Source organism: Haemorhous mexicanus, chromosome 21 (genome assembly GCF_027477595.1).
Source record: "Haemorhous mexicanus isolate bHaeMex1 chromosome 21, bHaeMex1.pri, whole genome shotgun sequence".
Lineage (NCBI taxonomy): Eukaryota > Metazoa > Chordata > Aves > Passeriformes > Fringillidae > Haemorhous > Haemorhous mexicanus.
In genome coordinates this window covers 4992854-5018041 of record NC_082361.1, presented here as the reverse complement: position 1 = coordinate 5018041, position 25188 = coordinate 4992854, and the positions used below count along the sequence as shown (strand labels likewise).

The window sequence follows — 25188 nt, the reverse complement described above, 5'->3', positions numbered from 1 at the left end:
GTTAATAAATGAAAACTTTGTTTGTAAAATTCAAAGGCAAGGAGGTATTATGGTGTATGGCAACAGACTTCACCTTATCAGCTCTGAGACTTTCCATAGATAATGTCTCTGTTGAATTGTATTGACTTTCCACTGGAAATATATCTCCTGAGCAAAGGTAATGGCAAGCATTTAATCCTTCAGTGTTTGTGCCAGCCACGATCTTCACCTTCATGCCCACGGTGTTTTACCTGCTACAAATATTTTTGGAGTCTAATGTAAAGTGAATCTGGCTTCCAGTGAAACTGAAACTAGCAAGCCTCTAGTCACCTAAAGCAATTGAACCTGAAAAAAAATGAATGAAAAAATAGGTTCCAACTGCGGTTGTTTCACTGTAGTTAAGCAGGGGAGTTGTGTGGGAAGGATGTAGATTGTACAAGATACATCCACTAGCACTTAGGAAATAGAGCAAATGGAAATTATCTCATTGTTGCTAAACAAAAGTAGAGTGTGTTGGGAGGAAGTGCTCTCTGAATATGACTGAGCTGGGTTTGTACACACTGACTGGAAAGTAAAAGCGGCAGTGGATGTGGAGCAGACCTGTTTTTAGAGGGTGGGGTGTCAAAAGCAGCTTGTAAAGTGCTGTATTTTCTGCTTCCAGATCGACTATCACTACATCTCTTCTCAGGGATTCCCCATCGAGGGCTGGGCTGTTGTTTATTACATCACTCACCTGTAAGTATGTCAGAAGATTGATGTGATAGATTCAAATTGCCACTGGGGCTGTCTCCCTCCTGTACAGAGTGGGAAATCTTTGTTCTCATGCAGACCACAGTACCAAAGACTCAGCAATCAGCCCTGTGTGAAGTGGAAAGCTCCACTTAGAGAGGGCAGCTGCAGAGAATTGGCACTTCTGTGGGTAGAAGAGTAAAAGGATAACAAATGCTTTACTTTCCTTTGTTCACACTAATATTCAAGTATCTCATTTGCTCCTGGTGTGAATGGTAAGTGGATACAGCTGTCAGTATTTGCTGCTGTTCACAATGGTGAATGGATGATTCCCCCAGGAAAAGATTGCATATATTGTGAATGAAGCCTAATATTGCTCTGTGATGCAGAGTTGTAGCAAGTACATCTGCTCCAGTATTGTGGGATGGATAAGTGCTTGCCAAAATTATGGATAGGGAAGCATTTGTTTGGGTTTGTGGCTTTATTGGCAGTGGGAGAAACCTGGGCAGAAGAGGAAGTGTGATAAAATAAAATAGTCTCTCACTGAGATGTCTGTTTCTCTTCCAGACTGAAGGGAGCTCTTCTGTTCATCACTATTGCCCTCATTGGCACAGGCTGGGCTTTCATTAAACACATCCTGTCAGATAAAGACAAAAAAATTTTCATGATTGTCATCCCACTTCAGGTGAGGACTGAGCTGTGCTCATACTTCCTGTCTTGTGGGAGAGCTGCTTGTGCAAACTGGAAAAGGCTGTGAAAGCTTCCCACAGTAGCATGCAGTTCTTGCTTGTATGAGCCTATTGGCTATTTCCTCCAGAAGATACTGCAGTTCTCCCAGTTTTTCTCCCATATTGAGCGTGAGATAATAATGATCAAACAGTTTCAGCAAATGAAAACTGGCTGTAAGGAGTGGGACAAAACTTGGGCTGGAAATTCAGTGCTGAATAAGTGGAGGAATTGAATTAAAGATGTCACTGCTGAAATGCTTGCTGAATGTCTTAGTGAAATAAAAAGTGGGAAAAACAAGACTTGTAGGTCTGTTGGGTCTGAGGGAAACATTCCCAGTGGTTCAAAGTGCTCAGTGCTGGTCTTCTACTTGAGGAACTGAAGTACATAGGAGAACAGCACTTTTGTTTGTTATTGTATGTAGAAGAGATTTTCTGCCTTTCCAGATACAAGCCCTTAGCAGAAGTAAATATAATTAGTGTTTGAGGCTCTTACAGAGCTCAGGTGTGGAGTACAAAAGATGGTCAATGACCAGGCTTAATTTAGAATTATGTATTTTCACTATTGGCTGTATGTGCCACACAGTCCTATATCTGTGTATCAAAAGTAAATTTTGTTCCTTTTTATCTCCACTGATGCAGTAGATTAAGCACAGTATATAACAAAAGAACTACTTTCTGGAGGTCAGCAGGAATAAGCTCCCATCAGTTTTATTTCTGTAAATTTTATGAAGATGCTGCTGAACATGTGACTTTGTATGTAGAGCTGCAAAAAAATTGCTGATGGTACTGGCTGGACTTTTTCTGAATTGGCAGCCACCTGCAGTGGCTCCTTGGGCAGTTTCTAAACCAGAACCTTGTCTTGTTGTGTAGGTACTGGCAAACGTGGCCTACATTATCATAGAGTCAACAGAAGAGGGGACAACTGAGTATGGACTGTGGAAAGAAATCCTTTTCCTGGTGGATTTGCTGTGCTGTGGGGCCATCCTGTTCCCAGTGGTATGGTGAGTTGCTGGATGTGGAAAACACGTGAACTAAAGGGCATTGACAGTTCTGCCAAAGCAGAAGAGCTCTGTGGTCCTGTGGAGTCAAGCATTCTCTTAACTTTTACATCAGCCTTAACATTTCAGTCTAGGGTTGTGGAAGATGCTCCTTTTGGGGATGTTGGAATGGGGGATAAGGGAAGGTGGGTGGCAGTTTAAATGTGGCCAACACGGTGCAGGCTGTAGGTGCTTTTGAGACTTGGAATTTTGCAGAAGTGTTGACTCTCTAAATTGAAAAATGGGATTCTAGATCCTTGACTGCTAAATTTCAAAACAGTAGTGTTGTCTAAGATCAGGGCTGCCTTCAAGCAGAGTCGCTGCATGTTTATTTGACTGTTTATAGGAAATAATCCCACAGGGAGCATTTCTCCGCCCTTCCTTCCACTCCACTTGGCAGGGAATAATGTTGGTTACATAAAACTCAACCGAAACACAGATAATTCAGATAAACACTATTGTTGCTGCTTGCCAGTTAGACAGAACATTTATCTTCTAAATGCATTTTGTCTTAATTGGATAAACAGCTGGGTTTAAAGGAGGATGTCAAGGAGCTTCTGACTCCTTGGTTAGTAAACACAGAATATTCCTCTTTTTCTCCAGTATTTCCATTATTTTTTTCTGAAATGCAGATTATATAAATGTCTGGTAGCATGTCATCACTCTAGAGTGTAACTCTTGAGTTTTTCAGAGGTGTGGCTCAGTAGATGGAAATAAGCTCCAGCTTGACTTGTGAAGGTGGGTTTCAGCTGGCCTTCTCTTCCCCTGCACACTCCTGGTGGCCTTCTGCCAAGGCTGGGAGATGTCTTCCAAGAAATTTGCTCTACCCACTTGTCCTTCCCCTTGCTCCAGTCAAAATGCTTCAGCTCTGAGGTTGAGGAGCATTTGGCAATGGTAAATAAAAGCTGAGGGATATTAACTTCAATTGCAGAGGGACTCAATCTCCTATAATAAAGGTGGCTTCTGCAGTTCTTGCTACCTAATGCTGGGATCTGTATGCCCAGCCTAGTGAGGTGTTGGTTCAAAAATGTATTTCCATAAAGGAATTGTGTCTGAAAAACAAATGTGAGCTGTCTTGTGACTGTTTATGGTATGCAACCAGTGTTCCTGCATTGCTATGGTGCCAGCATAAACTGGCAGTGAAGCCCCTGACATAAAATCCTGCCCCTTTTTCCTCTGGATAGTGTCACTGCAGCTGGTGGGATGACTCATGTGAGCAAGGTGACTAAGACTTGGCCCCTGAATTTACATTCCTGCAGGGTAGTTTGTTACATAAGTTGCCTATGTAGATATGTAAGCTGCAATCAACTATTTAAATGAAAAGACCTTAAAAGAGCAGTAAGATGCCAAATGCTTGGCAGTACTTTGAAGAATAGCTCAGCTTAATTGTACAAATGGAAAGCATTATGCTGGAAAATGCCCCAGTTTCTCACTCTGCTCCCTCCCTCCCACAAAGCCTTCTGTAGGCTGAAGTAGGTTTTAGCAATCTGCTTTCCTAATCCCAAGGAAACAGAGGTGCTTGAGCTGACTGCCTGAGCTGGGGGCATGAGGGTGAAGTGTGTGCAGTGCTAAGCACAGTTAATTATGAGCATACTCCAGCCATAAAGAGCTAACAAAACTTGCCAGTGATCTAGAGAACTGTTGTGAAAAGGGAGTGTAAAACTTATCATTAATCTATTCTTTACTTTTCAGGTCAATAAGACATTTGCAAGAGGCTTCAGCAACAGATGGGAAAGGCAAGTAATCTGCATTCTTTTTCCTCTTTTATGCTACATGTTATAATGCCAGAATTTCAAACATGTGATGCTGATGTAAAAACCAAACTAAGGCTATGCATCTACACTGTTTTAGTGCCCCTCTGCTTTTCCTCAGTGGGCTCATGGGAATAACTTTTGGAAAATGATCTTTTTCCTGTATTGCTTTAATTATCAGAACTGCAGTGTTTAGCCCATTCTCTGCTCCTTGCACAGCTCTCAGTGTTTAAGCTAGACATGACATCTAGAGCAAGTCATCTTGACAGATTTGCCATTTTTTCCTCACTTGAGTGTTCAGAAACAGAACTAGAAATAAATTCCAGAATTGCTGACTGTTAGCCCAAATAGACCCACTTATTTCAATTTCTGCAGAAGTGTATTCCTGACAGAATAGAGGGAAATAAACCTCATTATGAAACAAAACATAACTTGGCATTCAATATAGCACAGTTCCTGACTTGTCCATGTTTGTGCAGCACCTCCAAGGGCTGCCTGGGGAAAGTGGAGTTATGTTTATTGTAGCACTGAAAAGGAGCTGATGGATGGAAAGGCCAAACGTGGCTGCTGTAGAGTGTGCTTTTCCTGCCTTATCTGCTCATTTCTTCTGGATTAGGTCCTTGGATACAAGCTGTGGAGCACAGCACTGGCTTCCTTGGAAGCAGGCAGCCTTTTCCATCTTCTGTCATTCTGTGGTTTACTCTTCAAGGCTTCATTTGTAGAAGGTCATTTGTTGGCAACAGCCTTCTAACTTCAATCCCATCCTTCAACTCTTGGCTCTCCTTTCTGGAATTCTGTAGCCAGGTCTGGATACTTCTTCCAGCCTTTTCCTTGGCTTTCACAGACACTTCTGCACTTCACTGCTGATTGTAGGTGAAATGTAAGGCTGGGTACTGAACTTAGTTCTCTACAGTCCACAGATTAGTTCATTTTCTGTCATGTGTTAAATTTAAACAATACTTGTGATGAGCCTAGCGTGCTTTCTTGATGTTCCAAGCTGTTAAAAAAGCCACCAAACAACAGCCCTACAAGTTATCTACTCCAAAGCTAATGGTGGAAAATTACTAATTTCTAATAGAAATAAATGTTAAAAAGTTCAGTTACCAAAGTGTAATATAAATGTTATTGGTAGCTTTCTTATCAGTGCATTCACTTGGGTTCAGTGACATTTACTGATGGATTTGTTTAACCTTGTCCACTGAACATATGTTCTGGAGTATTTATGCTCTTACCTTTAAAAAGTCCTGATAAGTTCAGATTTCCTTGAAGCAGTCTTTCTTCTGAACCAAGGACTTCACACATGTCAGGCCTGGTTCCTAGCTGAGTGGCCATGGATCTGTCTGTCCTGGTGGTGAGCACACAGCAATTAATGCATGCAATTAAGACAGAAACCCTTCAGATCTGTGTGGCCTCATGTGATCCCTGTGTATCTGCTTTAGTTGTTATCACAAGATGGTGCTGTGGAGTTTGATAAACCTCAGACATGCTGAGAAGCAGAGAAGTGAGGTGGCCATAGCAGGGATGTTCAGTGTATAGGCTCAGCCTATCCACTGTCCCTCATGCCAGGTGAAATCCAGATCTGAGTAAATCCAGGCTGTTCTATAGGATGCACTTTGGTGTGTAAAAAATGTGGAGGGAAAGAAATATTAATTTGAGAGGGACTGGCTGTGTCTTTACAGCTAGTCAGTGCTATGCACAGTAGCACTTAAGGTCTGGTTTTGTCCTGTGTTTTGTGTTGTTCTCCATGGGTGATGATGCTTTTATCCTGAATTTCACCTACTGCTCTTGCCAGCTTTACCTAGTGGTGTTGCCATCTGGTTGTATAGATCCTGCAAGTTCAGTAACTGTGTATTCAGGGGGCTACACTGATAATAAAAGAATAGCTAAGGAATAGATTTTCAGGGAAAATATTGCACAGGCTGAGAGCAGATTGTGGCTGCAGTGCTGGGACTCACTTGTGAAACACAATCTGGTTGGACTATTTAGAGGCTGTTGAAAGGAGCCCACGGGGAGCAAATGAATGGCAAACTGATGCCAGAAGCAGAATATTACCTACTGCTGTCATGCTGCTAGTGTGGCTGGCTGAGAAAACCAAAAGTGGTTTGGTTGCACTGTAAAAAAGTGAAATCATTCATGTTAGGCTTATCAATGAATTCTTGAATTCTCTTCACTACAACCAGGTGCTCATAAGCTTCCTTTGGTGGCCCTGTTCTTCAGAGGGGCTGCTCAATGTCTCAGCTTCTCATGGGAATAAAAAATAGAACCAATGCTTACTATTAAATCACAAGCATTTTTTCCCCTGCAGTTAAAGGCAGTTTTCTCCTGAAGTAGTAAAAGTTGCTGGATATTCTCATTATGCAGTTTGTGTCCCATGGTTAGAGCTGGCTGGATTGTGTGCAGACACTGCTAGCTGGGCTGCCTCTGGCCTGCTGGATTTATTGTCTAGTCAAAGGCTGCTTTCCCTCTTCTCTCACAGAGACTTCATTAGCTTATAGGATGTATTGGGGAATACTTACTACACATTCAATAGCTGTTTCTCCTGGCACAGAGTCTTCTGGTGACGTCCTTGCTGGTGACAAAGACCTAAGGAAAATTATTTTTTTCTTCCTTGCATCTGTTAGAACTAACAACTCCAGGTCTTTATGGCTCAGTATCCTGGTGGTGTTTCCTGACTGTCATGCTCTCTTCCAGCTGCTTCTCCACCTGTTTATTAGGTAGCAGTCCCCTGGGTCAAGTGGCAGCCATGACTGGAGTGTGACTGGATTAGGAATGAAGCAGATTTGGATTTACCAGACCTTTAGTCTGGGCTTGTCATAGGCCTTTGTTTTAGCAACATACAATTAAAAAAGCCTGTTATAAGTGGCACTGATTTGGAGTCACTAGCTAATAGTCATTTAAACAAGATTAAATATTTTAAAAGAAAAGCAAAGTGGGAAAGCTGGAGAAATGGGTCTAAAGCCATAATTATGCAGGGAGACCTTACATACCCAGCTGCTATGGATTGCTAGTGAAGAGTAGGCAGGGCACAGTGCTATGGCTGAGTTTGAACTGCCTGGTTGTTTGCTTTTTTCCCTTGAAGGTGATCTTTAAAGCGGTATATCTGACCTACACAGGCTTCTTATCTTGCACAGCAGTGGGCGTAAACATCCCATTTTTAGAATCTTTTTTCCTCCCCTTTTAAAATCGCCACCTTCAGACTTAAGGAAGTGCTTAGCTACACCTTTGATCTGTTACTATATCTTCCTTCAGATGGGAGCCTTTGCTCTCTGTCCATTTGTAGATCTGCATTGCAAATGCCTTGCAGATTTAAGGAAATCAGCCTTGCAAACTGACCTAAAATTGTTAAGCCTGCAAAGCTGCTCAACTGCCACCACCTTGTTTACAGGCATCTCGAGAAAAGAGAGGGAGTAAATATGTCATTTATACATCATTTTTGTTTGAAACTCTGAGTACTTGGTCACTGGACCTCTCAAGTCTCATAGCACACTCTTGTGTTTACATCCTGTGTTGTTTGAGGGAGGAATGGGCTTGGAAAGCAGTTTGTTCTGCTGGTACCTGTGTGTTTGTGATGAGAGTTGTGACACAGCACAGTCAGATCATGGCTTGCTGTTTTCCTGGAGCACTGCAGTTAGAGTTGGCAGCAGAATTATGGGAAATACATGGCAGCCTGTTGCTCCTAGGCATCATTCATTCCCTGTGCTCTGTGCAGTGGGCAAATGATGATTAATGTTTTTGTGCTTGCCCCCATGTCAGGAGAAACCATTTGCAGTATTGAGTGTCTTCCTGCTGCCGTGCCATGAAAATGCTGTGAACAAAGAGCCTGGTCCTGTGTGGTGCAGAGCAGCCTGTGCTTGCTTGGGCTCAGCACCACTTCCAGGTGCCCCAGAAGCTGTCCAGGGTTGATGTGGCAGCTCTGTGCTGGAGATACAGTGCTTATCCTGTACTTTGGACTTTCATCTGACCCTGGTGGAGCACGTTTGTGCCAAATGGCTGATGTGGTTCAGGACACTCAAGATTAATGAGTCTGTGCCACCTTCTTCTGTGTGACACTGAGCCTTGCTGTATCTGTCTGACCTCTTCTTTCTAGTACAGGAATGCTTTTAAGCAGAGGGCTCAGGCTGTAGAGCCACACATCTCAGAGCTGATTTTTCAAGGGTTAGATCTACATGTTGCTGCATCATTGGGGGAGAGCAGAAAGCTTCCAGTTACAGTTTGATAATGGCACAAATCACATCTCAAATGCATCAGCCTGAGTAGGGTGAGCAAAGCATTGAAGAAATACTCTCAGCTGTACCTTGAGCACGTTCACTGGCTGCATTATGCTTTTTCTTTATGGATTGTATTGTCTGGGTTCAAGCTCCCTGCACCCTCAGCTGCAATCCTGTGATTGTTATTACATACATATACTGAAAAGGTTGGATTTATTCATCAAAAGGCTATTGTGTGATGTGCAAGTGGATGGTCCAGCTTCTTTTTCCATCTTATAGACAGCCTCAACATTGGAAATTAGCATGGGGACAATCTCAAAAAGAGACTGCTTATCAAAACACTGGTGTGCTGTGTTTTGATCAATGCAGATCAGGCTATTGCAGACACAGGCTGTTAAGGTAAATGGTGATAGAGAGGGAAAACTGAGTGAAGCAAGGTATAGATGCTATAAATCTTCTGTGGAAGATGGCTTTTATCTTTCTAATTACTGTTTGAAAGAGCATGAATTAATTTCTAAAACCTTTAGTAGAAGGTCTCTTTTTAAATTTTTTTTCCCTTCTCTGCAGTTAAGTACTGGTCTTTGCAGAATGGTTATCATACTCGAAATATAAATTTACCCAACCTTTACTGCATGCTGTGATTGCTGCTGTGTTATCACAGCCTTACAGGTTTGGGTTGCAAGTGATTCAAGTTGTAAGTGACAGCTGCTGGCTGAGCTTTGCTCCTTGTAAATGCTGCTGTTGCTGTCTGGGCTGCCAGGCTGAGGTGAACAGAAATCTTGGCGTGTCCATGATAGCAAGACTCAAATAATACTGCTTGGAGCACATTCAGCCTGTAAAGAAGCAATTCACAAGCTGCTGATGCCAAGCAATGATGATTTTAGATTTTTCTCCAGAACAGTGTGTCCTGTAACTTTGAGTTGTTTAAAAAAAAAAACTGGCAGAATTTTGTAGACATTCATTAATGCTGACTTACGTATCTGATAGTGGAGAGAATTATTGCTACAGTTGAGGAGAGCAAGTCAGCTTCCACAGGTGCCTCCTTAGCCTTTCTCCTTGGTGGTGGCTGTCTTTTTTTCCTCTCTTTGCCCTTCCTTCCCATGCTCAAACATTCTGGATATGTGAATAAACCAATTTATGACTCTTTGCTATTGATTATCATGATGAATAGCTGAGATGTTGAGCTGTGCGCCATCAGCTGGGAGAGGTGGAATTATGGCTCTTCATTTGGCAGTCAGATCTTTGGCTTTGCTGTCCTTTCATCCTATGCAGTGCATGAATCCAGCAGAAATGACTCCCCAGCTCACTGGTGTTGACTGTAAAACACTGATAGACTGGCAGTTTGAGTCACAGCTGTTGAGTTGGTGTTCCTTCAACTACAAAGCCTGGTAATTCTCCTGGCCTGTCAGTGCACCAACTGGTGGCAGTTCTTGAAGTTGGACATGTTGAGTTCAAAATAGATCCTTCTGTGTGCAAACTGGTGTGTGGGAAATCACAAGATCTTCATGGTCACATTAATGCAGCTCTTCTCTAAATAGGATGATATTGCTTTCCTGTTTCACAATTCACTGCACTTATCATGCATATTTACATGCTTTCATCTTTCACTTACTCTGTTAGGAAAAGCTTTTTACTTCAGATCATCAGTCAGTTCATGTCTTGTGCTGGTCAGGTTGCTGCTCTTAGAGTGTATCTGCTGGAGTAGGGTTTGTATCTGGCTTGAGGTGTCTGTAGCTCTCAGCAGTACCCCAAGAACACTAAAGGTAAACTGGAGAGCGACTCTTGATCTCTAGATTATAAAAGTAGTTTTATAACAGAATGCTGGCTGTCTTCACTGTAGTTTCTGTAGTGGGAACCTAGAGGAATTTATTTGCAGTGGTGCATTTGACACTTCCTTTGCATAAGAAAAGCTGCTTTGTTTTCATCAGAGGAGGTGAAGCATTTCTTAGGGAGCTATTAGCTCTCCTCTCCCTCATCTGAAATACTGTATTTTGCTGTCTTGTGAACCTGGAAGACCTTACATGCAAATATATGCAGCCTTTTATAAATCATTGCAGTGGGTGAGTTCTGTGAGGGGGTGCAGGTGAGCTTCAGCTCGATGTATTGCACTTCCACATCTGATAAATACATTTTGAGGACTTGGAGGGAATACCAGTAAATATGTGGCAGTATTTTTTAACTGGCAGCTCGTGTTCATTGGCTCTGAACTGCATCTCTGTATGCTGTCAACAGATCTTGGACTCTTTGCCTTTCATGTTGTCACAAAAGCATCAGTGGCCTGTGTTTGTAATCCTGCTGCACATCTAAAAGCTGACTCTCAGAGCAGAGCTGACAGCTGCTCCATCTGTTGTTGACCTCAGCTGGTTCACATGAGTGCTCTGTGCTCTCCAGCTGATGTGATGTGTGCAATACTGCAGGTTCACCCTAGGGCCTGGGCTGGCACGTTTGGGGAACTGCTCAGGATGATTTCCTCACTTGTGAGCTGTGCCTGAGCCATGATGGAGGACCTTGCTGAGGTTTTTAAGTGCTTGGGCTGCTGTTCAGCAAGGTGCAGTGGTTCCCAGAGCTGTGATTACCTGCAAGTTGCTCAGCTATAGGCATGGAGCAGGTCAGGGAGGGCTCTAGAAAAGAGGAGGCAGTGTCAGGTGGAATGGCCCTTCTGGCAGGAGAGAGTGACAGTATGCAGTTGGCTGTACACAGGTAGAGGAAGGTTCTGTAAAGCAGTGTGTGCATATAAAATTTAATGCAAAAGCAATCTCAGTTCCCTTTTTAAGAGTGAATTCACCCCAGCCTGGGAGTTATCCTGTATGTGGACATGCCAGGCTGGCACTCCTCAGTACAGATCCTTCTGGCCTGGGATTACCTGAGTCCTGGTTTTGACCACTTGCCTACCCTGCAGACAGGCATCAGAAGAAATTGTCTCCTGTTAACAATTTTCTGATGGACTTTTGTGTTCTCTTGATAGCTGCCATTAACCTAGCAAAGCTGAAGCTCTTCAGACATTACTATGTCATGGTAAGTAAAACACCTGTACACATGCATGTGGAGAACTTGGAAGCTGTTCAAAGCTTTTGATGGAATACTTGTTGGAAACTACTGCAGCTGGTGCATGTGGTAGAGGCTCTTGGCACTGTTGTGCTTTAGCATCTTGGTCAACTGGCTTAGAATCCTAAAAGCAACTTCCTTTTTTCTCCTAATGGTTATATCCTTCTGTCTCTCTTTAAATTCCAGCTATTTGTAATGCTTCCTGATTTCCTTTGGAGACAGCTTGAGCTGCCAGTTGAATTGATGGGCTTGAATAACATACTGTAAACTTGCTAAAAATTAAACTTGGGACCAAATGGTGCCTGGAGATGCATGTGTGCAGTTCCTGATTAAGTCAGTGGGAGCCATGAGTACGTTTCCCAGGAGAACACAGGCTTCTTAATGATTTCCAACGGCCTCATTTCAGACTCTCCTAAGTGGCAAGAGTAATAAATTACAGTTGTGATTCTTGAAATTCTATGAAATTGTAATACTTAAAGAATTTCCTGCTGTAACTTGAGTATGTTACCAATAGTTTGAGTTATTGGATGTTCAACAAGCAGTAGAGCCCTCAGCCTATATCTTCCATGTTTATTGAGGAGCAAAATAAGGCTGGTCTGACATAATGAGTTGTCTGGGAATTGCTTGAGCTATTTCTCTGGGGTAGGAAGGTTCTGTAAGGATGGTGCTATTGTTCTCATGCTTTCTCCTTTTCCTTCCCAGATTGTGTGTTACATTTACTTCACACGGATCATTGCAATTCTCATAAAGATTGCTGTTCCATTCCAGTGGAAATGGCTGTACCAGGTATTTGCCAGCAAAGGAAAATACATCAATTTCTTGATGTTTTTCTCTATTATTCTTTAAATATAACTGCACAACAGAATTCCATAAAATGTTCCTCATGTTGTACTAAAACATCTCAGAGCACAGTGCAGTACCCTGCCTCCTCTTGCTTTTATCACTGATGTGCTTAAGGTGAAAGAATATATTCTTGGTTTTATGTTTGTCCAGCAAGGCTGCTGGATTATACATGAGATGTCTGAAAGTAATTGCATTATTGATTTTCAGTCTTTCAATTTAAAAATGTCTGAAGGAAATTAATCAAGAACATACAAAGGAGAAAAAATTAGTCAGGTTTGCTCTATGTAATTGAAGCCTGAGGGAGCCAGGGAAATAGACTTTGCTCTTCCATCTACAGGCTTCTTTTGCCTATGGACTTCTAAATACTTGGTTTCTTAACACATAATCCAAGTGACTGTGCAGGGAGTCCTTGGAATACATTAACTGTTGGGAAAACTAAGCAACGTAGGGATGATTCCTCCCCCCACCATTTAAAAGCCAAGTCTTGCCATAGTTCTTTGAAAGCTCTGGAGAGTTGGATAGAACTGTAACTCTATTTAAAGTGACAGGGAAAACTGAAAGAACAAAGGATTTGACAGCCTTTAGCCTGGGATTGATGACAATCAGACAGGAATTATTTTATTTTTACTATGGCCCAGGCCTTTTGGCCATTAAACCTTGAACCTTATGAATGAGGAGCAATGTTTCATGACCACAGAGCATAGCAGGACTGAACACCTCAATCTCCATCTCATGTTTTCACTTGCAGCTGCTGGATGAAATGGCCACGCTGGTGTTCTTTGTCCTCACTGGGTACAAGTTCCGTCCAGCATCAGACAATCCTTACCTACAGCTCTCTCAAGATGATGAGGATGACTTGGAGATGGAAGCTGTGTAAGAACCCCTCTCCCCTTTGATTTACCTCTTCACTTGATTTGAGAAAAGCAGTGTTTAAAAGCAGTTTACTTTAATCTCTCTAAATCCTTCTGTGACAAAGATGAGGATCTGCCCACATTTAAAGAGGAGGTGTCTGTATTGGTGTGTGTAAAGAGATTTGTGGTGTGCACAGGAGCCTCTGACCTGGATATTGCAGTAGTGTGGAAAAAGCTGGTAGAGCTTTTCATGGGGCAAAAAGATGCCCATGAAAATGTGAAGTAAGAAAACTTTTAATTTTAATTTAGATATGGAACATAAATGAGTTTTGCAGTTCATCATTAATGCTTCATATACTTCACAACAAAAATGATCCACCAATCTGCAGAACGTAAATAATTATAAATGTATAAAAATAATATAAGAATAAATAGATGAACAGGGTGCAAAGTCCCTTCTGCCTTGGTGTTCAGCATATAGCTTTGCAAAAATTTATTTTAAGCAACACTGAGCCAAGGAGATGGATTTTTATCAATATCTTCCCTGGTTTATTCCCTGCTGCAAAACCACGAGGCACCACAAATGCTTCAGGACCTCAGGTAGTCTGGAAAAAATACATAGCAGGGCTCAGGCTAAGTCCCTGTCATTTTCTTTGCAATGGTTTTCTGAGGACCTAAAAAAAGGAGTGGCATTTTTGAATGTGTAATTAAAAATGCCCTAAGAAATTCAGCCTGCCAGGAGTGTTGGATACAGCTTTACGTGCCCCAGAGTCTGGTGCCTTAATAGGAGCAGAGCTAACTTAATCCTTTGGTAGTTATAGGTTTGATGCATAATTGCAATTCATGTACAGGCTCAGAAGACTGTTCCTAAGAGTTTTTCCAGTTTGGCAAATCTCCTTTACCTGGGTGAAATAAATCAACACTGTTTTTATTACAGAGGCAAAAAAAGTCCAAATGTGTTTGCTGTCATAGTTAGCTGAAAAAGAAATTAATCTTATTTGAAAACTGCTACAAGGAGGTTTGAATCACAGAATCCAGACTGAAATGTCATGTAAGGAGTTTAAATTCTCAGAAGTATGGCTAGTAACAAAGATCTTTTTAAATGCTTAACTATTTTTGCTTCAGGTCTAGAAAATCTGTCATTTTTGCAAGTGGAATCCAACTAGTGGGTAGTGACCTTAAAATCACTATCACTTACATGTGTTTAAATGTTTTATGTAAGAAACTGGTCTCAGTTTGGAAGCTGTTTGGTAAAAAAGCATTCACATCAGGAAGTCATTGTGTGAACTGGCAGGATTTGTGATTGTACCAAAACAAGCTTTTTCCCTTTTTGCCTGTTAGAGCAAATTTCAACTTTGTATGACGTGCTTAATGAATTTTTGCTTGTGGGGGTTTTGCTAGGACTAATAATAGGACACCTGTCAAATACAGTTATTTTAGTCAATTGAGAAGTTGCTAAATTTAGGAGAATCTGCCAGAAATGAACTGGAGAAAGTTTAATGAAGTAATTCAGTGATTTACATCTCATCAGAGTTAGAATTCCTTGTGAGCCTTTTCCTAGTAAGGCATTTTGCTCTTTATTTGGGAGTTTCCATTGTTGTGCCTCGTGGGTTGTTCCCCTTAGCCTTGCTTGAATTTTCTGATCTGATTCACCAGAAGTTTTTTTCCATTTGGGCACTTGGCAGGGTGTAATCTGTGCCTGGTTCTCCCTTCCCCAGCTCCATCTGGAAGGTTATGTTTGTAGATATTTGAAAAACAGAGTTTATACACATTCTGAGACAGGTGAAGAACTGCAATGGATGCGTATTAAATTCCTCAATGATTTGGTCTTGCTGATCCTGTTTTTGTCTTCATAAATATTAAATGTTGTTTCTGTGGGGGGAAAAGATATCTGGGTTTATTTGAGCAGGTGACTAAGTATCTGTCAGTGTCCTGACTAACCACTGCGTGAGTGTTTTGTCTTTCATGTGATAAATACCCACTTGTCTTTACAGGCTATGGCAGAAACAAAAAGCCTGCAAACTTCATGGTGTTCTGCTGTGTCAGTTTTATTGTTATTTTCCTCTTCCAGAGGGTTTTTGTTTAAAATCAGGTTCTCTGAAACAGAAGCATTCAGTTCCTTTAGACTCAACATTTCTATGAGCTAACAGAGGGAAAAGCTGTGAGGTTATCAAGCCTCTTCTCCAGGCTTGCTTGTCTTCCTTGAAAAAAGAATAGGACATGTTAAGTGCAGCTCTCTAGTTTGGGTCTGTTTTCATGCATTGCAAATGATACAAATCTCAGTCTGGCAGTAAATGCAAATATTGTTAAGGACATTGGAAATCTGGAGAGTTTCAAGGAAAATCTGCAAATTAGGTATCTGCACAGAAGCAACACAAGGCACAAATCCACTCTTTGTAAGTCCTTGTAACTCTCAGGAATAAAATACAAATTAGGAATAGCAAAGATAACTCTGGCTTGGGGAAAGGATCCACAGGCTTTGCTGGAATCTCTTCAGTTGTTCCAGGCTCCACAGAAGTTGTTCTGGCAGGGAGAAGAGTGTGACTAAAGCTGAGCTAAGGACCTGTCTGTCCTTTTTCAAGCAGGTTCAATAGCCATTCATCATCAGCAAAGTGGCTTTCTGTGTTTTCTGTGCTGGGCAGCCTCTTGAGTTCTGTCAGTACGTGGGCTTGTCGCTGACAGTTTGTTAGATGAAAGTTCCCTGCTTGGAAAGGTGCAGCCACACTTGGCAGAAAGAGCTGTCAGGCTTCCAGTCCTAATGCCATTTCTGGGGCATGAACACAAAAATATGAACAGTACAGTAGATGAGGTGGGGGTGAGGAAGGGGAAAAGAAGAACTTTTGGTGGTTTTGCCTTTTTTTTTTTTTAATTTCATTAACTCAGCTGACTTTAGATGCTGGATATCAAAGTGCTCTTTAACAGGTCTTGGTTGAGAATGTTCATGCATGCAGAGGAGGGTAAGATATTTCCACTGGGGGAGGGATTGCAGGAGAAGAAACCGTTAATGGTTTTGTTCTCAAGTTGGTAAATCCATCTTACTCAGTGTGGGGAGACTTTGCTTCTCCTTAACACCCAAAACAGCCTCAACACAGGGAACTGTTGTGGTAACACTGATCTTTGCTTATGCCTTGGGATCTGGAGTTTCTCTCTGTGTCATGAGGCAGCTTATTCTGTGCTGAGATTTGATGACCTGCTTGGTTGTTTTTCTCTGCTTTCTCTCAGGTTGTGCTTCATGGCAGACTGACTCATGGTGCTCTCCATTAGCAGTGATTTTCTTCACCTAGCACATCTTTTGCTTGCAGAGATCAGCTTTTTTGTTCTATGGCTGATCAGTTTTCACTCCAGTTTGCAATAGCTTGTAAGGGCTGGCTGCTGCCAGTATTGCAGTGTTTCTTGTTGGACTATAAAACAAATAAACAGGAGAAAAGACAGTTGAAATCCACCACTGTGGAGAGCTGGAGATACTGCTGAATGTTTAGCCATTCCTTGATACCTTGGATACAGTGCAGGAGAAAAATAAACCCCTTGAAATCTCTGCAGCACATACCACTGTGTGATGGAGTGCTTGGGGAACTCCTTCTCTGCCTCATTTGTGACAGATATCCCTCTGGCAGGCACAGAAATGCTCTCTGGAGAGGGATGGTTCAGTGAGAAGGATTTGTTGCATTTTAACTGCTGCTGATTTGTGGGCTGGAAATGCAGTTCAGCAGACTGCAGGTGAGGAACATTTCCCTGCTGTGTTGCTGGTCAGAGCTGAAGTGCTGAGGACAATGAGGATTTCAGTGTGCTTGGTCTTAGTGCTGCTACCCTTATTTTATTGGGCACTAAAATGTGATGACTGGACTGATTTTTGAGAGCAAGAGGAATTGCCTGTTGTGCCTGAATAATCTGAGAGAAGGAGGGGATTGAGAGCTACTTCATGCACTTGTCACGAGACAAGAACAGTCTCTTCAGCTCTTCAGATGGGATTTAGCCTTCTCTCTTGGAGAATCCACACAAATCTCTCCCAGCTATTTGCTGTTACTGAGGGGGCACACACTAAATGGCCTCTGGTAGCAAAGGATGTGATTTGATCTGCCTGCACTTTCAGTGTTTACCTGTCCCATAAACATGGGAAGTGGATCATTCCCTCCTGGCTGTAACCTTGCATTACTTCTGTCACCACCTTGGTGTGCAGGGGCTCTCTGGTGGCATTAGAGTGCAGTGCTGGAATCTAGGCTGTGTGCCAGGTGGGATCTTCCCAGCTGTGAGTCAAGTGTTGGGACTGCTTTGGTGTCATGCATGTGTGAAACACCTCTTTATATATCCCAGTGTCTCTGCTGCTGCATTGCTGTGTGAGGTGCTCATTTCTGCTTTGCAGTTCATGGCAATCTTCAGCTCCTCCCTGAGGAATGGATACTTAGCTCCTCATTCTGTAATTATGAAGTTGATTATTTCTGAAGAGTAAACTTGGTAGCTGTCTTGCTGCATCCTCTTATACTTTTCAGACTATTACTTTGATTTGCCAGAATCTTTCTGCATTCTAGTCTTGTTCTCCAGTATGTAACTCTTAGTGTCTTGTGCAGATTTAATAAGCAAGTTCTCTATTCCATTACCCAGGCAATTACTGAAAATACTCAGTAGAAGTGAACCCAGGACAGGCCTCTCTGGAACCACATTCAATGTTCTTACATTTTTGACAGGAAACCATTAAGTAAATCTCAATGCATACTTTTCCAATTAGTTGTCCATCTACTTTGGTTTTGTCTAGCTTGTGTTTCTCCAGATTTTTTCCTATCTGACTGTGGGAAACTTTTGGCAACAGGGAGAACTGAAAAGATCTGCCTGCCTCTGTACTGATTAGTTTGATCTCTTCTAGGAAATGTTTATTGTTTAGTAATTCCATTTTTCTCCTTTAAGCAACCTGCTTACTTTTCTCTGTACTTGCCTTTTTTTACTTTAGTAGGGAAAGAAGTTATTTGATCTGTATTCTTGTGACCCTTTCCTATTAAGTCCAAGCTCATTCTAAAGTGAGAACCAGTGATGATCCCAGTATGACCACTGCTGGAATGTCACTGAACACAGCAGGCTGAGTAAATTATTTTTACAGTACATGAACAGAAGCTGGGACCTAACATGGAACTAAGGGAAGAGGATTGTTATCTGAAGGTGACTTCTCCTCTTGGGGTGATACTGTGGAGATGTTGTTAGCAGCTCTGATCAAATAAAGCACTCTGACATGGTAAACAGCAGGTGAAGTGCTCACAGACCAACAGGGGCAGCTTTGAACAGGACAGGTCTGTGTGTGCATTCCCTTGGGAATGCATTGAGCTATTGGCGCTCTTACCTTCAGCATCCAAAATAACCTTTGTAGCATGTTTGAGGGGAAAAAAATACCTGTATGGAATGAGAATCACACAGTGCAAAAGAATAAAGGAAATGTGTTGTGCATCCAAATTGCCTGTTTGGTGTAGCAGCAGAGAAAAGCTGCTGAGCTGAAGAGCTGTTGGAGAGCCAAGGCAGTTCCAAGAGGGATGGTGCTGTTCTGCCTGGATAAACAGTTCAGCCTGCCTCATATTGAGGGGTATTGTGAGGCTTTGTATTTCAATGGTCAGATTGCCATGGTAAATCCAGACTTGGATGGTATAAAAGGATAACTTCTTTCTGTTTTGTTGCTGCTCATTTTGCTATTAAGAGGAGCTGGTGTGCATTAAGCTAATAAGGTTCATCTGGGGCACTGTCCACTGTGTATTTGTGTAATGTGTTGTACCTATTAAAATGCAGAAGAAAGTCACAGAAGTAAGGGTGGTCAGCTGCATAGTTAATGGGGTTTTTAAATGAACTGCTCAAATTTAGCAAATAAACACCTGGTTTAACTGTTTTATCACCCCTGTTACCTTTTTTGAAATATGAGTCAATATTATTTGCTGCTTTAGTTTAGTGATAGATGGGAAGGGCTTTGAGGTGCTCAAGGACACTGGCTGTGCTTCCAACTCCCATCTGTGCTGTGTCAGGGTGGTACAAGAGATCAAACAGGGGAACTGCTCAGTGTGGGTAAAGAGAAGTGAGAAGTGTTGTTTGATGGGTGTGAGCTGTTTCTGAAATGGATCTTACAGTTCAAGGTCTGATGTCTGATGCTTCTCCCTTCTCTTCTAGGGTGACAACTTCAGGAGTAATGGAGGGCATGAAGAAAGTCAAGAAAGTGGTGAATGGTTCAGCAGAGCCTCAGGGCGAATGGGAAAGCACAGCATGATGGACTGGACTAAGGCAGCACTTTCAGAGAAACTTTTTTAATTTATTAATATTACTCTCAGTGGAAAGGGAGCAACTTGCACTCCCCACCACTGAAACTGCAGAGTGGGGTGTGTCTAGGGAGAGCAAAGCAGAACAGAAATATCACTATTCCTTTGATCATAAGCAAATGGGATCTCCTGGTACCTGCAAGGAGCGTGAAGCTTTCCTAGGGATTTTGGGTAGCTTTTTTTCCCCCCCTTCTGGATCGGTTCTTTATTCTGAATTGTTGTGTTCCTCAGAATGTGTAATACTAATGTGAAGAGGGATCTTCAGTGTGTATGTAAAGAATATATTTTATATAATGCTCATATATATGCACACACACACACTTGCTTTGTAACATGAATGCTGGGACTTGCAAAGCCTGTCAGAAGGTGGGAAAAGAAGATAAAGACATGTAAGTATTTTTTTTCTTTTTATAAACTCTCCTTTTGGCTTGGATGGAACATTGCAAAACAAATGGATGGGAACAACTGCAGTTATTTGAGAGACTGAAGGGTATTGGATCAGATGACTTCTGCCACTGCTCATGCAAGTGTGAAAGGTGATAAGTATCTTCTTGTCTTATCCCTGCAGGTGTCCACCTGAATGTGTCAGGTTTTCAGATGTGTTGCTATACAGGAAATGAGTGACTGTTCTCCATTAAAGCACTAAGCCCATAGTGCAATAAGTATTTGTGTACATTGTCCACTGTCCATGGAGTTGCTCTTGGCTCACCCCCACCTGACGAGAAGTACACAAGAGGTGTAAGACTGATGCTTGCTTTTTAGGGGTCTGCCTAAATGTTTACTTTCAAGCTGTGACCCAGAGCACATTGGTTTGCTTCATAAAATATTTTCAAGGTATTTCGAAAGTCACTCCTTTCTGGCACAGTATAAACAGTACCAGACTCTCCAGTGGAAATCTGTCTAGCCATTTTACTGCAGCATAAATCTCTGGTTCACAGTTACTCTGAGTTACTGAGCCTCTCTGGATGGCTGCTTGTACCTCTCTGGCTGTGTAGGATTAATGACATTGCTGTTTGAGGTGAGCTGAACTGGTCAAGGTAGTATTGCATCCAAAAACTGTAACTCCCAGTCCTAAATTTTTTTTTTTTTTTTGGGCAGGAGAGGAGACGATTATGACCAGAACCTTGATGCAGGGGAATATGAAATCCTTGACTGTTAGCTGCAGACTTGCAGTGGAGTCTTTACAGACACATTCCAAAATGCCACATGTGTTTTGTCTGTAGTCCTTGGGGGTTGTCAGTGGGGCAGTTGGTGTCCAGAGCTGTAGTAGTGAAAACGGGTGCTCATTTGGGGGAGGGTGGAAGTGGCTCACTGGTGGAATGAGGATTAGCTTTAACAAAAATAAATCAGCTATAAGTCACTGACCCACTGAAGCCTTAATATTCATGCAGAGACATTAACATGTGGTGCTGTGGAGCCAAGTGCTTCTGCCAGGGTGTCAGGGAGAGGCATCAGCAGAGCTCTGGATGTGCCAGCATTACTTACAGACTCGTGCAGGAATAGGTTTTTTGGAGGGACTACATTTCTCCTACACCTGAGGAGAGGACTGTTAGCCTAAAGTTTATTTTATTCTTCAAGCTGAGAAGGAGGATTTCCTCCAGAATCTTGAACCACTTCCTCACTCCTGAGCAGGGATTATGGAGCTCTTGGTGAGCTGTCTGTAGCAAGCCTTGCTGTTTGAGGAGCAGCATCCCTTTCCCCCATTGCCAGTTCTTTTCCCAGGTGTTGGTTCTATGCACCATGGAGATGGTAGAAACAAATCTACCTGCTTGGATACCTGGAACTGCTTTCTCTTCACATCAAGCACAAGAAGAAGAGCATTTGTGTCTGGCTGCAGAATCCTCTTCTGTTTTCCTCCTCAGCTGTAACTTCACAGTAATCACAGCAGTGATGGTTCTACTTTGCTGTCATTGCCTTGCAGTTTTAGTGAGAAGAGATCCTGTACCACTGGAAAGGCTGTTTGGTCACCTATGGGCCTTTAGGCCTCCTGGAGGAAGAAATCTGCATATTTAGCCTGAAGTGTGAGAAATTGGACCATAAACACAGGCAGTCCCAGCTCTTACATTTAAATGCAATACTTGGAAAACTCTGCAGTTACTCTGTCCCTTGTCACACCCTGCATCCAGAGGGCTGCTCGAACAGGCTGTAAAGCTTGTTTAGAGAGGCCCACTGAAGACTTGAAGTGTGTTGGCACTGAGGTATGTAAGGGGTGAGGATGTGCTGTGAGGAACAAAGTGCATCTGGACAATGCTATTCTAGAGCCTGTTAATCCTTTTGTGAATGAGAGGTGAAATTGTCAGAGGTGTGGCATTTCACCCAGAACCATGAGGGCTGTGCTGTGATTCCAGGGAATGCTGAGCTGCTTCCTAACAGCTGCCTATTCCACACCTCAGCATCAGTGGAGCTGATAATTTGGCAAGTGCTGTTACCTTAGTCTCAGGTTTGGTTTTTTTTTTAATATGCACTTTTTTTGTAAAGTTGCATATGGTGTAGGTTTATCTGCCAAGTCCCTGACTCACCAGTCAAAGGCCAAAAAAATGGGTCATTTCTTTTTGTCTTGGCATGGAAGGCCACAGCAGTATTCTGGAAGTCCATTTTTTTACAAGAGCTTTTTCCAAGTTCAGCCCTGAGGTTCAGCAGTCAGCTCCACAAACAGCTTCTGCTGGTGTTTTACACAGGATGCCAAGCAGCAGGAAATGGTCAGACCTGAGCATTAGGATGTAAAATTCAGTCATGGACAAGTCAAAACCCAAAAGATTCTTATTGTGGCCATTTCCAAAATGAATTTTCTCAGGTGCAATCCCTTGGATCAGGAAGTCTGTCATGATGGATGGGGTGGCAGCTGGGAAGTTGGAGAGTGGAGGGATGGCTGCAGTTGTGCTTCTCTCCAGCACAGCAAGTGCTGCACTGCAAAACATCAGAGACAGGACTACTCCCTCCCCTCCTTCCCAGGCAAACCCACGGCTGCATGACTGGCATTGCATGACTCCAGGGCCAGTGGAGTGTGCAGCAGCTCAGCGCTCCCCAGGCAGGATAATCAGTGCTTGCTTTTCACGTGCTGATGGCTGCTGATCTGGTAGGAAGCTCTGCCTCTCACAGGGGGGAAGAGAGGAGCTGTTGTGGATTACAAATCGTTTAGGAATGTGCAGCTTTGCTTCCCTGTCGCTGCTTTTGCTGAAGTGAGGAGCTGGAGCAATCACCAGCAGTACCCAGCAGAGTGACAGGAGTCCTGGAACAGCAGGTCTGCTGCAATGGGAATAAATGTTTTGAAAGCTTTCCCATATGCTGCTGCAGCCCAGCACTCGGTCCCCTCTGCAGACGAAAATGAGATTGGTTCAGTCTTCACTTGCAATGTAGGTTATGCCCCAATAAATCCCTGTGGATGCTGACATGCACATGGCACTGCTGCTCTCCTTCCTCCCATAGCTGCTCAGCAGGCTGTCTTCCAGAGGAAGCCTCCTTGCAGTGCAACTGCCAGCCTCTTGCATTCTTCGGGCTGGAAAATGTTTTCCTTGATGGTTCATCAAGAGCCATGCTAAAAGAAAGCAAGACATAATGGGGTCATGTGGAACAGAGCTGCTGCCTGCTCGGAGTGGAGCACTTGGAGTTGAAGAACACATGCTGTCCTATTAAGATGCTGTTTCATGTTGTCGTGTTGTGATGTGTGCAGTGCATTGTTCAGTGTTTCCCCCCAGCTCAGTGCCCTGTTCCTGGATTTCCATGCTGGCATGCCCTGGGAGAGCATGTTGTAAAAATTTGCTGCATTGCAGCATTTTGTCTGGAGCTGGTAGTGTGGAAGATGTATTTTTTCTAAGCTGAGTGGACTCTCTTTGGCACGAGTGTGCATCCCCCATGTGTCCTTGAGCACTGTAGCATTCCTTCTGGCCCTGAAAGGCCATGTCCTGATCACTCCATTGTGCACATCTGGTGCAAGTCCTGTAGAAGATTTTTAGTGTTACGTCTTTTTTCCTTACTGTGTGTTCCTCTTAGAGAAAAGCAGTTGAGCCACTGACAATCAAATTGATGAGAAGGGAGGGGATTTTGTTGTTTGTTTGAAAACTGCCCAATTTGAAGCAAATACTGGGTATTGTAGGCTCTATTGAGCTCTGAGAACTGGAGTTCTCTAGCTATTAGGGAGAGGGAAGGAGATCTTTCTTCCTTCAGCCTAGTTCGTTTGTCTCCTTCAATTTGACCTGTCATGCTAGCTAACAGATTGCTGTCACTTTAAAGAAGATGTTTTATAGCTCCTGTGTTATGATCTCTGCTTCATTCATAGAGCACATCCCCATTTTTCACCTGTGTACAAAGAGAGGAGCTGTGGTCTGCAGGAGTGGGAGGTGCAGTGAGGTTTGAGGGATTCACACTGAAACTGTGACCTTGTGTGTAGTGTCAGTAGCCTCAATGTTTCATGAAAGCTGAGCTGGTGCTGCCCAGAGACACTTGACCAATGTTTCTTTGTGTTCCCTGGGGCTGATATGCTGTAAAACGTTGTTCTCAATTGAATTAATTTGGCTTCTTTTTTGTAGCTGCTGGATACAATACTTTTGGGCTGATTAATCACTTTTCCTTAGCAATACTGGGAAGCTGTGCATTTTCCCTTTGTAGTGTCTTCCCTGGATATAGCAATGATGCAGTGAGAACTGCACATGGTCTGTGCTCCCAAGTGGCTGGAACAGGATGTAGGGAAATATCAATACCCAGGTGTTGAGTGGTGTAGGAAGAAAGTGGCTGAGAAAAGAGTCACTCCTTTTAGGCTGACTGGCTCAAGAACCCACTTATGTTTTGACTGCAGCAATCCTCTAGAAAGGACAGTTCTAAATAAATATTTCCCTGTGGGATTTCACTCAGTGTTCTGCTCTCTCTGTACTAAAGTAGAGTCCGACCTCCACATCATCAGAAGCACTTCATCCTGCAGCCAGTGGAGCTGGTACCTGCTCTGTTAAAACAGAGTATGGGTCTAAATAGCTTCCCTTGCCCTTTAGGAACTATTAATAATTAATTCTAGATCCTCTTGTGTCATTAAGCAGCTTTAGGGCACCTTATTGTACAATGTAGCTTTGAATTCATTCAGTAAATGACCTCCAGAAGAACAGAAAAAGACTTTTCTCTGTACAGCAAGATCCAGTTCTTGGGGTTTTGGTGACCTGTAAATATCTTATTCCTCAATTCCTGTTCAGATGTAAAAATGAATTTTTTTCAGTATTTTTTTAAACTTTATTAAAAGAACAGCAAACAGTATTTGAAGAGAAGCAAGGTAGAGGCAAGTCAGGACAGTCTGTGTAACTTGGTTTCCCTGCTGTGATGCAAATGTGTAAAATAAAGATTGACCAGAAAGAAGTTTTTAATGCATCTCATTTTCTCCTTCTGAACTGCCAGCAGCCAAGCTGACCCATTGTTCCCAAAGTCTGCATTCCCCTCTGCTCAACTTCTGTTTCCAGCCATCAACATCTGCATCATGGATTCAGGGCCAAATCACAAAACTTGTGTGGAAAACTTCTTTTGAAGGGAAAAGCTTTTCCTGTCAGTGACCCATTGAGGTTCACTGAGGTGCCTTTTCTTGAGCTCCAGGTACTGGAACTGTGCTTGTGTGTGCCCAGCTGCTTTTTTAATTTTGCAAGCTGAACTTAGGCAGTGTTTGTGGACTGAGTCTTGAACAAAAGTGTTTCTCCCAGCCCTGTGTCTCCTGCAGGCTGGGGCAGGCAGGAATTCAGGAGCATCTGGGCTTGTTGCTGCTCC

At 42.8% G+C, this 25188-nt stretch overlaps 1 protein-coding gene across 3 annotated transcripts in view; it reads left to right on the top strand.

Annotated features, from left to right (window-relative positions):
* Nucleotides 1-24789, top strand: part of GPR107 (G protein-coupled receptor 107) — a 37282-nt gene extending 12493 nt beyond the window's left edge. For all 3 annotated transcript variants that reach the window (XM_059865438.1, XM_059865440.1, XM_059865439.1), the window contains exons 11-18: nt 641-714; nt 1276-1393; nt 2307-2437; nt 4166-4209; nt 11398-11447; nt 12180-12263; nt 13069-13193; nt 19307-24789. In XM_059865438.1, coding sequence (XP_059721421.1) covers nt 641-714; nt 1276-1393; nt 2307-2437; nt 4166-4209; nt 11398-11447; nt 12180-12263; nt 13069-13193; nt 19307-19403 — 723 coding nt within the window. In that variant the 3' untranslated portion in view covers nt 19404-24789. The remainder of the gene's footprint in view (nt 1-640; nt 715-1275; nt 1394-2306; nt 2438-4165; nt 4210-11397; nt 11448-12179; nt 12264-13068; nt 13194-19306) is intronic.
* The last annotated feature ends 399 nt before the right edge of the window (nt 24790-25188 follow it).